The sequence below is a fragment of the Agelaius tricolor genome, unplaced genomic scaffold, assembly GCF_023055355.1.
Source record: "Agelaius tricolor isolate 1412-34295 unplaced genomic scaffold, bAgeTri1.0.p SCAF_9, whole genome shotgun sequence".
Taxonomy (NCBI): domain Eukaryota; kingdom Metazoa; phylum Chordata; class Aves; order Passeriformes; family Icteridae; genus Agelaius; species Agelaius tricolor.
In genome coordinates this window covers 14,227,773-14,240,676 of record NW_027269269.1, presented here as the reverse complement: position 1 = coordinate 14,240,676, position 12,904 = coordinate 14,227,773, and the positions used below count along the sequence as shown (strand labels likewise).

The window sequence follows — 12,904 nt, the reverse complement described above, 5'->3', positions numbered from 1 at the left end:
ACATAGCATTAAGGTTAATCTTACTATTCCTGCCTAACACCCACAGTTTCAGGAATACAGTATGTGTTAAAACCACTGTCTTAAAGTAACAACGTGTAATGCAGAGCCTACATTATCCCTGAATTAATTTTTGTAATACTTAGTTATCTTTGTTTTTTGGCATTACTCTCTCATCTAAATAAATGCAGTTTCAGCATTTAGCTGTTAGATCATATTATAGTTTTGTTTACAAAATTAAAAAACACAGAAAAATATCTTACACAAGTATTAACTAAATTCAATTAGATGGCACCAGATAAACCAAATTTACTTTTTCTTCTTATGTATGGTAAGGGTAAACCAGGCCAAACTACTTGGTCCAACAACAGCTGGAATCTGTCATTCCTCAAATAAAGTCACAACGTACATAAACCCTACTAAAAATGTAGATAAGTTTGACACTAGTTTTAATCACAATATTTTAAAGAAAATTATTTCTAGATTTTTAAACAATTTACTGCCCATGAAAAGCAAGGAGGAGTACACATATGCTTGGTACTAGGTTCACTGCCTGTATAATAGAGAGGGGAGAGGATATAAGAGCTAAAATAATACCTGATATATATATATATATATATATATATATATATATATATATATATATATATATATAAATATGATATAAATATGTATTCATATATCATTGCTGATATGAAATATTATCAATGTATTTGCAGAATTTGCTTCAATTCAAGGTGTTCTGCATGCTAAGCCAACATCCTTCAGCTTGGTCAGGGACTGAAAGTTTATTTCCTTACCCCAAAAGATAAGCCTAACTTGATAACAGAGTCAATCAAAAGAGAAAGGATGTTTTAAGACCAGAGATTTTATTTTCCTCCCTCTTCTCATTGCCCATTTGTATTTTGCAAATGATTTTACATGACCAGCCACGGCCAGGAGAAATCAATTCCATTCTCTCCATATTTCCAATCAGTTTTACTTCTCTTTCATTTTTGAACCTCTTTTTCTCTCACCAGCCAGATGCCTTATGTGTGATAACTTTTATGCCTGCACCATGATCATCTAAATTCAGCATGTTGCTTACAGAACTTGCTCTCAGTGTCCAGCCAGCAGCAGCTAAAGCTCCTTAAGCAGAAGTCATTAAAGCTAAGACAGCAACTCTTTTTATTACCAACCACTGTCTTGACCTTCACAATGATGCTTTGAATTGGGCAATTCATACGAAATTTAGTACTGTGCTGTAATTCTCTCTGTCATGTGTGATAACTCAGAAAGCATGCTAGTCATTCAGTACTACAACTAGGTGTAATTGCTTTTGCAGCCTGACTGAAAGCTACATCATATGATCCGCCAGCACATGATTAGTAGTGTAATAAATCTCTGAAACAAGGCATGCAAAATACATTCTTTAAGTCTCTGATACAGTCAGAATTTACTATTAAATGCTTTTTTTCTCATGCAGAAATGTTTTTCTGGCAGTGTACATACTTCTTGTTACAATCAGCCACTGGTGAAATAAATGTTTGCCACATTATTCTATCTTTTAATAAAGAAAACTGAGCACATATATATTTAAAACCATAAAACCACAAGACTGAATTAGTGTGTGAAAAAGCGGAGTTTATACGTTTTACATAAAGCAGTGTTGTTGCATAAGTTTTAGTACCTCAGTGCCAAATTCAGAGCTCAGACATGAGACAGCTCAGTGCAGCAGAAAAGCACTCCCTCCACCAATAAGAATGCCAGGAATTTTTTCATTTCACCAGTTTTACCCGGTGCTGTTCCAGACTAGATCAATGAACCTGAGTGGGCTCACAACTCAGGCCACAGGCTGGTACAGTTGCCTAACAGCTGATATGATGTTCACCTTTATTCCCTATTTAATGAAAGTAGTTTCTTAATTTAATTGAGTTTTTAAATGCCTCCCCTTATGCTGTAATCTATTGTTACAGTTGTATTTGATTTTTGCATTCCCAAAATGAAAAATTATTACTTACAGCATGGGATATATGCCATCAAGATAAACTTATTTTTTGGACTGAAACAAAAATGATTGATTTTTCAGAAAGGTGGTGGTAAAAAAAGTTGCCTGTTTAATTTGAAGCCAAATCAAAAATGTCTGAAGCACTGACAGCCACAATGTCAAATTCTGTGTGTTTTAATGATGTAACCATGTGGGCATATCTGGACTTTACTGTTTTTCTCCTTGCAGAGGGTAAATAGTCTTTTGTTTTGCTTAATGTTGGAATAAGGGTATTTAAATATGAATAATTATATATATTTTAACAACCTGAATGATTGCCAAATAGAAACATTTCTCTTTCCAAAACACATAAGAAGTTGATTTCATTGGACTGAAGGAGGGCAGGTATGAGAGAGAGGAAGAAGGAAGGTATTTCAATAAACTAACTCATATACATTTTCTTTATTTTTTTAACTATAAAAGTAATTTTAATCATCTTACTGAATGCCTCATCTATTCCACCAAATTAAAAAGATTTTACAGGACATTCTTGTTATTCTTCCTCCTGTCATAGAGACCTGTTAGTTCAAGGAAGCAAAACTGAACATTGTCAGCTACAGGGAAAACAACTGGGTCATTTGGAGAGAGGTGCCTGCGTCCCTTAATATGTCCAAGGTCTTGGGAGAAAAATCAGCTAGCACACATTCCACTCCCACTCTCTGGCTTCCCTGGTTTGGGAGTCTGCTGATTTTAGGGAATCTCCAAAATGTCAAGCTGCCCTTAAAGTTTTCTCTCCTCAATCTGCTCTCCCTCACTGCATAGGTAGTGGCAGTTTCCAGCTTTCAGATCAGTACAAACGAGTTGGGCTCTGTATTTTGTATTGTTCTTTGATAAAGGCAAAGGGCTCTCCTCTGTACTCACCCGCAATGTCCCAGAGCTGCAGCCGTACCACAGTCTCAGCATCCCAGTTCAGCACCTTCAGAGCAAAGTCCACCCCGATGGTGGCCCGGTAGTGGGGGGAGAAGTTCTGGTGGACATAGCGCTTGATGATGCTGGTTTTGCCCACTCCCAGGTCCCCGATCACCAGCAGCTTGTAGAGGTGCTCCTTCTGGCTGTGCTTCTGCATCTTTCCTCTGGCTGCGGCTGCTCCCTGCAAACTGATTGCATGCTCTGCCCCAGGAATCCTGCCAGCCTGAGGGGAAGAGAGGGGTGAGGGACTGGGGAGGGAAGGAAGGAGAGCAAGGTAGGTGGAGGCTCTCTCCCTTCCTACGGAAGCAGGATCACCAGGTCCAGCAGGCAGCCCTGCTGGGAGATGAAGTAAGGACGAACTGGGGGAAGGAAGTCTCCCAGAAAGTTTTGTGTGTATGTGTGTAAAGGTCAGCACGAGGTGTGTCTGGGATTAGTCTGGCTGCTAAAGGCTTTGCAGGAAAATTCATGCAACAGTTCTGTACTCTGCTTGGCTCCTTGCTGAAAGGACAGTGTTTCTGTTGTGCACTAGTTTTACACACAGTAAATTTTGAATCACTGCAGTGGTGATAATATATGCTTGTTTCTGGATGTCTTTAAGATGCCAGTCACTGCAAAAAACCCCTGAAAACTCCCTTCAGAGGTTTCATTTTTGCACTAAAGTGCAAAAATTAAACCAGTGTGACTTCAGATTTGGATGAAATTTGGTTCTAATCTGTGTAAGTTAGTGTGAATGCAGTTACATCACTAGTTATAGCGATATACAGCAGCTCTACTTGTGTCCATACTAGGAGGGCTGTACAAATTAATTTACAGCAGATACATATTTTAAAATTTTGTTACCATAATTGTAATTGTCTCTCTCTACCTATAATCACGCTTCCATCTGAATGCAACATGCAGCTTGTGCTTTGTTTTTTCATACATCTGGACTCTAAAATGCAAAAAAATCCAGGTTTATCTCATGACTCCGATAATCAGAAGTTATGAAAGCGTAACAGCATTTGAGCATATGAATGCCAGTGTCTCAACAGTCATCTGTTTTCCAAAACAAGTGATGCCAAACTTGCAAACTGAACCCATTTGAGTAAATAATTCCCCTGACATGACTGTCCCTTTATTTTGAATGAAGAGCACTGTGAATTTTACATAGGCAGCTTAGCTGGAAACCTCTACCCATTACCTAGAGGTGTTTGATCCTTTTAGCAGCTTTGATAGCAAACCCACAGAATTTAAATATTGTGTGCAACTTATCAGTGAATTTTTTTTATATTTTTTATGTTCTTGAAAATGAAAACATATTTTTTACTTATTGCAGTATTATTTGATAGAGTTCTTATCCAAGTGTGGACTGAAACGGCATTAGTATTTTGTCATCTATCCAAAAAGCTGGATTTTAGTAGACAAAGAATCCAGAACATTCATATTATGCAATCTTTCATAATCGGTCTTTAAACTCAAATTTTAAGTTTGTGTTTGTGTGTGTATATATACATAAACACACAAAGTGGAAATAGCTAACTTTAGAGGAAAAATGTCTTATTTTCCTTGAACCTTTTTTAATAAGAGGATTTTTTTTTCAATAAGATAAATTGTCTTTCCAAAAACAAGCTGTCATTTGTATCCTGTTTGGAGAGAAATTTTAAAGAGCTTCACCTTGTTAGGATGGACAACAACTTGATAGGCAAACCAGTTTGATTAGTTAGTATATTTGCATGATTCAAGCTCATTATTGTTATTACTGGCAGTGTGTGCTATGTCAGTTCTTGCCTTTACAGCACCTCTGTTTCCTGAGAGGATCCAATACTTGAGTACTTCTAAGCATTGACCATTACCCTCTAAAGTTGAAGATTTCCCCTTTTAGAGCTTAAACAAAGAACAGGCTGAGGGGATTTAGCAATTTTGGAAATAACGAAATCGGTGTTTTGGATAAGGTTTAAATTACATCTGATGTTTCATCCTTCTTTGATGATGGCCATTGCTCAGAGAACAGTATGTGGAAGGTCCCTGAAAGCAGGTGTTTGCTAACTGGAGGTCTTAGGCTATTAGTAAGTGTAGTTAGAGGCTGGCCTATACCCAGAAGCATGAGGCTTTATCTCTCTTCCAAAGTTGTTGTTGGAATTAGCTATAATAGCTCTGGATAATCGTGTTAGTTGTTTAAATCTCCAATTCTTCTCTGAATTCTAAATTCTTGGCCCCAGCAGCACCCTGGTACAATGAGCTCCTCACAGGCTCAATCAAGGTCACTCTGGGCTGGCAGTAGGGCTAACCAGTGAGATGCTCAGTAAGGTGTTCAGATGTGGGGTGAGCATGGAGGAGGGATCATTGCAGTCAGAGGGATGATTTGCTGAGCTAAAGGGAAGTAGGGACTGAAGCATCTTGCTGAGTGAAGGCTGTACCCAGATCTAACTTCATGGTGAGCTGGCTTTTATAGGCACCCTCTGCTAAAATGCTCCTGAAATGTCCTGCCTTGCTCCACCTTTTTGGAGCCATGTATCTGTACTGGTTTGGCCTCCTTGCCATCCAAAGGCACTGGGGTGGGGTGGTGCGGACCTATCATTAATTTGCAGCCCTGCTGCAGCACTGTCATGGGAGAAGACAGCTAATTTGGGCTGTTTATGGCTTAGATGATCATTGCAAGGTTTGCTTGATGATGCCAGCTGATCCCCTCATGCACACAAACAGGTTACTGCAGCTCAGCTATCTCCTGCAGGCAGAGGTGGCCAGGGAAGCGCACTGAGCCTGGAGATGATGCAATGAAATCTGTCTTAGCTGAGACCACACTTAAGGACAGGTAATATAAACCATACCAGCTTGCATTTGCCAACCACAGGTAGGTGGTTAGCAGGGCTCAGCTGACGCCAAATAACTTGTTAGGCTGGGTGAACCAGATGTTGCCCCTGAGCCCTTACTCTGCTGCTGTCCAGGCAACGAGAACATGAAAGCACGCCAACAATTTGGGTGATATTTCTGTGTTTATATTTCATTTGTTTGTGTTTTCTCTGGTATATGTACATTTTAAACTTTATAAAATCATTGTAAAAAATAATTGAAATTCCATGTGACATTTTGTATATCTATGCTGTTTTATTTTTGTATTTTCTGCCTATCCATTTTTCTATGTTAATACTATACTAATATTAATTAGAGTCTATTAGAGTCTATTAAAATTCTATTTTAATTGGCAGAGTTGCTGATAACTCTATACATCTCAGTTGTAAATAATAACATTTTTGAAAATTCCATCAAATTAAGACATTACAGGCTGTGTTGTGCTCTGCATAAAAGTGAAACTCATTTTACAGTATTAATTTTCAGAAATTCCCCACTATTTCTCTGTCACTAGTAGAGACCTTTTTCTCTGAAAGAATAGATAAAATTGAAGATATTGAAGATGCAATTACATTGACAAGAATCAAGGAAAGCATAACTGCATCCTGGATTCTACCACTCCTCTTTGTGTGGCTTACACCAGAATAAAGGATTTTAACCTTGAGCACCAGACTTGTTATCAACATACCTTTTAAAAACAAGTGCTGTCTGAGATAATGAAAGCAATAGTTTTTGTAAAAAAGAGACATTCACAGAATCATGGAAGATGCTGAGTTGGAAGGGACCCACATGGATAATCGAGTCCAACTCCTGTCCCTGCACAGTCCAACCCTGCCCAAGAGTTACACCATGTGCCTGAGAGCATTATTGAAATTGCTGCTTCTTGAACTCTGTCAGGCTTGGTGCTGTGCCCCCTTCCCTGGGGAGCCTGTTCCAGTGCCCAACCACCCTCTGGGTGAAGAACCTTTTCCTGATATCCAGCCTAAACCTGCCCTGACACAGCTTCAGGCCAATCCCTCAGGTCCTGCCACATTGGTCACCTGAGAGAAGAGATCAGTGCCTGCCCCTCCTCTTCTCCTCAAGAGGAAGGTGCAGACTGATTGAGGTCTCCCCACTCTCTTCTCCAGGCTGAACAGACCAAGTTCCCTCAGCTGCTCCTCATAGGGCTTCCCCTCAAGACCCTTCACCATCTTTGTTGCCCTCCTTTGGATGGTCTCTAACAGTTTTGTATACTTTCTTAGATTTTGGTGACCAAAATTCAAATTATTAGAAATGTATGTATTCAAAAGATTTCCATCTAAAATGACATAGGGTTTTCACACTACAGCTATTAATGTTATATCTGGTAGCTTTGAATGTCTTGAAGGGAGTGACCTACACCATCATATTGATCTTACCTAATATGACATATCTATAAATGTTATGCTGCATAAATGACAGCATAATTCAGAGACATGCTAATACACATCTTTCTGTGTGTATGCATATATATATATATATATATACACATATACATACAAATCAATATCATAGACTATAAGATAATTTAATTTCCTACTTTAAAAAAAATACAAAACATTGACATTCTGCACAGAGTTTTTTGCCAGTTTGTATTCCAATTAATTCTGTGGTATGGAATGAATACAGAGTTGTCAGCTACACAGTTAAAAGCCCGGTGGTGCATGAATCATTGTGTTAAAAGAGTGAGAGTTTGTGGCTCTCTCACCATTGCAACCCTTAGTCTGACAAAGGAACCAAGTTTGACTACTTATTGCATATTCCAACATAGCTTCCATGTCTATCAGCCCTGTGTGAACACAGACAATGCTCAGATGCAAATGCATATTTCTACTTCAAAAAGCTCAAAAATTAATAATAATTTGATACAATTCCCTCTCTCAAGGATATTTGTTTATATAGATCCATACAACCTAACAAAATCCAAGTTCAAGTCTATCCTTTGGAGCTTGCAGCAAAAGATCTTAGATGAACTGCAGAGCATTTTATACCAAGTGTATTTGAACAGTCACCTGGGAATACATGAACACAGTGCAACTCAAAAAGCAATAAGGCAAGGACCAGAATGTCTGCCAAGGGTAAAATCTAATAACAGGGGGGTCAGTAATACTCTGGGAAAAGTAAAATGGCTTGTCCCTGGGGCCAGACAGCAGTGAAAGCATCATACAGCACAGATTTAATCTGAAATGTGCCAGTTCCAAAGGAAATTTGTTGTACCTTAGATTCAATAAGTGAAGTGTAAGAGCACTCACTGAGGCTGCAGATGGAAGCATCCCACTCATTGCAGGAATGCTACTTTGGAGCTGGACAAAAGCCTGGACCATATGACATTGCAGCAGTTTTAACCCTCTCAGGCACTGAAGAGTATTTGTGTGATGAGAATCAGTTACAGAGCTACACACTTACAGAGGGCATGTCTAAGTCAAGCTAGAATAGTTCTGATAATCAGTAACCTGCATTATGCCCCTCCCATGAGGGTCAATTTGAAACCCCAGAGGAGGAATTTAGAGAATAGAATACCCTGTCCTCCACAGAGACAATCTCCTTTAAGAATGGGGCTGAATCACATTGGTGAAACTTTTGTCCAATTCATGTAGATTTAAGTGTGTTCTTGAAGACTATCACTATCATCAAGTGCAGGGAAATTTGTAAGAGTAGGTCCTAAATTTATATGCATTGGCTTATATAATTTCCCTTGTAACTGTAAATTGAAACCATGGAAGAAAACAACAAAAGATGCTACCTTTACCTGATAAAAGTTCATCAGGAGTTTCTTTTATAAATTGTATTCAGTATCATTTCAAATAGCACGGAAGCACTGAGGCAGGAAAGTACTTCTGGAGATTACTGAACCTAACATCCTGTTCAAAGCAGGGCAGGTAAAGGCAGGCATGAAGATTTCACAGTCTCTGGGCAATATATTTTACTGTTTGACCACACAGACAATAAAAAAGCATTTTTTAAAATGTTTAATGAAGTTTTCATTTTTTCTGTATTCTTTACAGATTCTTCAAGATTACCATGAGCTTTCTCTACTCCAGATTAACTGCCCTAGCTCTCTTCTCTCTCCTTGATGGTCCAAACTCTTAATCATCTTTGTATTCCTTTTCTGGACTCAGTTACCCTCATTTTTTTTACTGGGGAGCTCAGAATTGGACAGGGCACTCATCATCCACTGTTCTCTCTTTATCCACACCCAGAGATTTCATCATAGGAGGCTATCTGTTTGGTAAGGCATGATATATCCTTCATAAACCTACACTGACTACTCCAAGTCGCCTTCTTATCTTTTCTGTGTTTTGAACTACTCCCAGGAGCATTGGCTCCACCACCTTTCCTATGATCAAATCCTGTGATTTTCTCCATCACCTTTCCTGTGATGCTTACCAGCCTGTAGTTCCATGGATTCTTCTTTCTCTTTCTGAAAATACCAGGAGAGGAACCTGGGTGCTCCCACCTGGGCTGAATGTATATTAATCTGTAACATAGTCTGTGTTTTGTGGGACTTTATCATTGAGAAGACAAGAAGAGGACCAATGGGATGCTGTTGGAATCTATGGAGTGGGGACACTTTTGTACCTAATCTGCCTCTCTGTCACTCTCTCTCCCTTCTTGTCTCTTTTTATACTTCTTTCTGTTTCTGCCTCACATTTACTGTTAAATAAAATTCATACTATTTACTTCAGCATAGGGTCTCATTTGCACCTTAATTTGGGCAGAGGCATCTCTAATAATTTTAATAATCAGACCTCACCAAGGCTCAGACAGAGTGTATATATCCATCCCCAGTCACCTGTCCCTTCCATCTATTTTATAAATTTCTTTTTTATTTTTGAGTTTAGTCAGAAACTCCTTATTCATCCTTGCAGGCCTCCTGCTGCCTTTGCTTGATTTGCTACATGTGGAGACAGACCATTCTTGAACTTAGAGGAGGTTATCCTTGAAAATCAATTGGATCTCCCTGACACCTCTTCAGTCCAGGGCCTTCCAAAGGATTTTCCTGAGCAGGATCAGGCTGAAGTCTGTTCTCCTGAAATCAAGGCTTGAACCTTGACTTTTCCCTTTTTCCTTCTTCTCAAAATCCTGAACTCCCCTCTCTCCACATTGCCAGCCAAAGCTGCCCCCAGTTATCATATATCTGTACAGTATTCTTTTGTTTGTAATATGTGGTCCAGCAGAGCATCTTCCCTCATCAGCCAATTCATCTGTACAGGAGGTTGTCACCAACACACTCCAGAGACCTCCCAAGACACAGGTAACACACAATAAATGTTTTTATAAAGACAGTGCTGGGCTTGGGTTCCTTCCACACTTACTCGTTGTTTTTTAGCCTGCTATCAGAGTAGCACCTCAGGGCTCAGCAAGAAAGGCTCCTGTGTGCTGAACACTGCTCCAACCCTGGATGGTGGCCAGGCCTGCTTCTGGAAGCCTTATCTCAGCAGGAAAGACAAACAAAAAATAGAGATAAGGAGGATAAGTAACACTGTGTGGACCTCAGTTCATCTGGTGAAGGGTTTCCAGACTGGGATTTTTGTCAGTGTTCTCAACTGCAAGAAAATTAAAAAAAAAAAAAACCAAACAAACAGTCCTTTCTGTGACTGTTTGTGTATACACAGTCCTTTCTATTCAGTTTGTGTATATATGCATACACAGAATATATTCATTATATATATATATATATAAAAGAAATGTCAGGGCATATTACAAAGCAGCTGAAATTTTGCATTTTTCTCAAATCTTCCCATTTTGTAGCTTTTTTATGAATACGTTTCAAAATAAGAAAAAATCCCTATGTAAATCAGAAATACCAAGATTTTAGGTTTGAGGTTTAGTTTTCTCACATTTTTGAACACTTTTATCCTGGTTTTAGCACTCTTGTCAAAGAAGAAAAGAAAAATAACAACAAACAAATGAACAAACAAAAAACTCCAAAATAAAAAACTCCCCCCAAAAAACTCCAAAAAAAAAACCTCAACAACCCTACCCATTCTGGAAGTTATCTTAGCAGCGAGACAGCTGCCTTCTCAACTGGTTACCAGACTCCCAGCTGTGAATTTTTTTTATCTGATACATAACAGAAGAGGGCCATCACCTGTCCTGGTAGAGCTAGAATTTCTTTTCTTTGTGGAAGTTGGATTGGAGGGAAGGGTGCAAACAAATTAGAGGGTATACATGAGCTTTGACATACATGATTGTTCATGGGTTCAAGACAGCACACAAATTAACACTGAGGAAGGGAACTGTACTTGGAGACCTGTAGTTGAACTCTTAAGCCAGAGATTTTGTGGTAATTAACATTGCTTCTCTCTAGCAGCAGTGCAGCAAAACTCAATCCAACACCTATAGAAGGGGAAAATAATTCTATTTTAAAACATACATCAACACACTGACACCCACCTCCTTACAAGTGCCATGCTCTGTGTTAAATTATTCTACTTCCCTATACCCACATTTATCACAGTGCTTTAGCCAAGTTTTCTTACAGCAACAGGAAGGAAGTGGATGCCAACTACTCAGTCCCCACCACCTCCTCATCCCTAGGTTAGCCTTCAGGGGCTGCTTTTGGAGGAGTCATGTACTGCTCCATATCTGTTCCACTTCCATGAAGCATTAGGTTTTGCTTATGAAAGCATCTGTCTTTTTACCTGGAAGCTGCTGAAGAGGGTTTGTCCTTACTATCACCTCTTAGTGGCATTTGGGGTTTCCCATGTATGAAAAACTAGATAAACTGGCAATGTGCGCTCACAGTGCAGAAAGCCAACCATGTCCTGGGTTGCGTGGCCAGCAGGGCAAGGGAAAGGATTCTGTCTCTACACTCTGCCGTTGAGAGACTCTACCTGGATCATTGTGTCCAGTTCTGGAGTCCTCAACACAAGGATGATGGCATGAAGGGAGCCCAGACGAGGCCACAAAAATTATTGGGACCTGGGGCACCTCCTATGAAGACAGGCTGAGACAGCTGGGGTTGCTCAGCCTGGGGAAGAGAAGACTTTGGAGAGACTTTACTGCAGCCTTCCAGTACTTAAATTGGCCTTATAAAACAGAGGGAGAGGGGCTTTTACATGGGTAGATAGCAACAGGACAAGGGTTTTAAATGAAAAAGAGAGATTTAGATTGGACATTCTTTCCTGTGAGAGTGGTGAGGCACTGGCACATCTTGTCCAGGGAAGTTGTGGATGTCTCATCCCTGGAAATGTTCAAGGCCAGGTTGGATGTGCAACCTGGGATAGAAACTGGCATACATGCCTAAGGCAGGAGGGGAGGGAGTTGGATCTTTAAGGTCCCTACTATGCCAATCCACTGAATAGTGTTTTTTTCTTCAGATTGTCTGTTTTTTTATGATGTCCCTTGCTTTATTTAGTTTACTCTTTGTTTCCTGTTTTGGGTGTCCCAATGTACTTCATGCAGATGTGCTGGGAACTTAATTTGCTGTCAACCCAGGTGCCATCAACACCTGCCTTTCCCATAGCTCATCTCCTGTTATCCTTCCTGGTTCTTCCACCCTCTGATGGTCCCATTCATTTTCCATTTGGAGACATTTTAATGCTGCTATTACAACCTCTACAATCCTAAAGGATAAGATGGAGCTCAAGTTTTACAACCTCTTTAATTAAAAAAAAGAAAAAGAAAATCATCCTTTCAATGTTACAGCTTAAAAATCAGCCCCCAAAAATCAGGAAAACACAATCACCCTATTTCTACTTTCTATATAGAAAATATATGCCTTTTGTGAAAAGAACATTTCATTGCTTTTATTTTATCATCCCACTGCTGAGTTTTATGTATTTGATTTGGCCTTCTAGTCTATTTGTTGTAATTGATTTTTTTCCCCTCCCACAACTGGATACAGGTATTGCCCTGCTGAAATTTAAACTTGTGCATATAATCCCAAGGTTAATAGAGGGTTTCAGGAAAGCAGAGAGAAATGTAACTGAGTGACGAAACTCAGCAGCCTTACTAACGTATGAGATTTAGAAGGAAATCTTCATGAAAGTAAAATATAGTACAGACTGCAGACTTAGTCACCCAAATGTCAAGCTTTTGGAGTATTCTTGTTTATGCCTAAAAACCTACAGGGAGAAGTGAGAGAGTCCCAAAATAGGATCAGGATTTCAAGCAGGCTCC

General features: G+C 39.4%; 1 protein-coding gene across 1 annotated transcript in view; it reads right to left on the bottom strand.

The window, feature by feature from the left end:
- Positions 1-12,904, bottom strand: part of RAB38 (RAB38, member RAS oncogene family) — a 37,133-nt gene that overhangs the window by 18,169 nt on the left and 6,060 nt on the right. The window contains exon 2 of the mRNA XM_071432809.1: positions 2,885-3,155. Coding sequence (XP_071288910.1) covers positions 2,885-3,089 — 205 coding nt within the window. The 5' untranslated portion in view covers positions 3,090-3,155. The remainder of the gene's footprint in view (positions 1-2,884; positions 3,156-12,904) is intronic.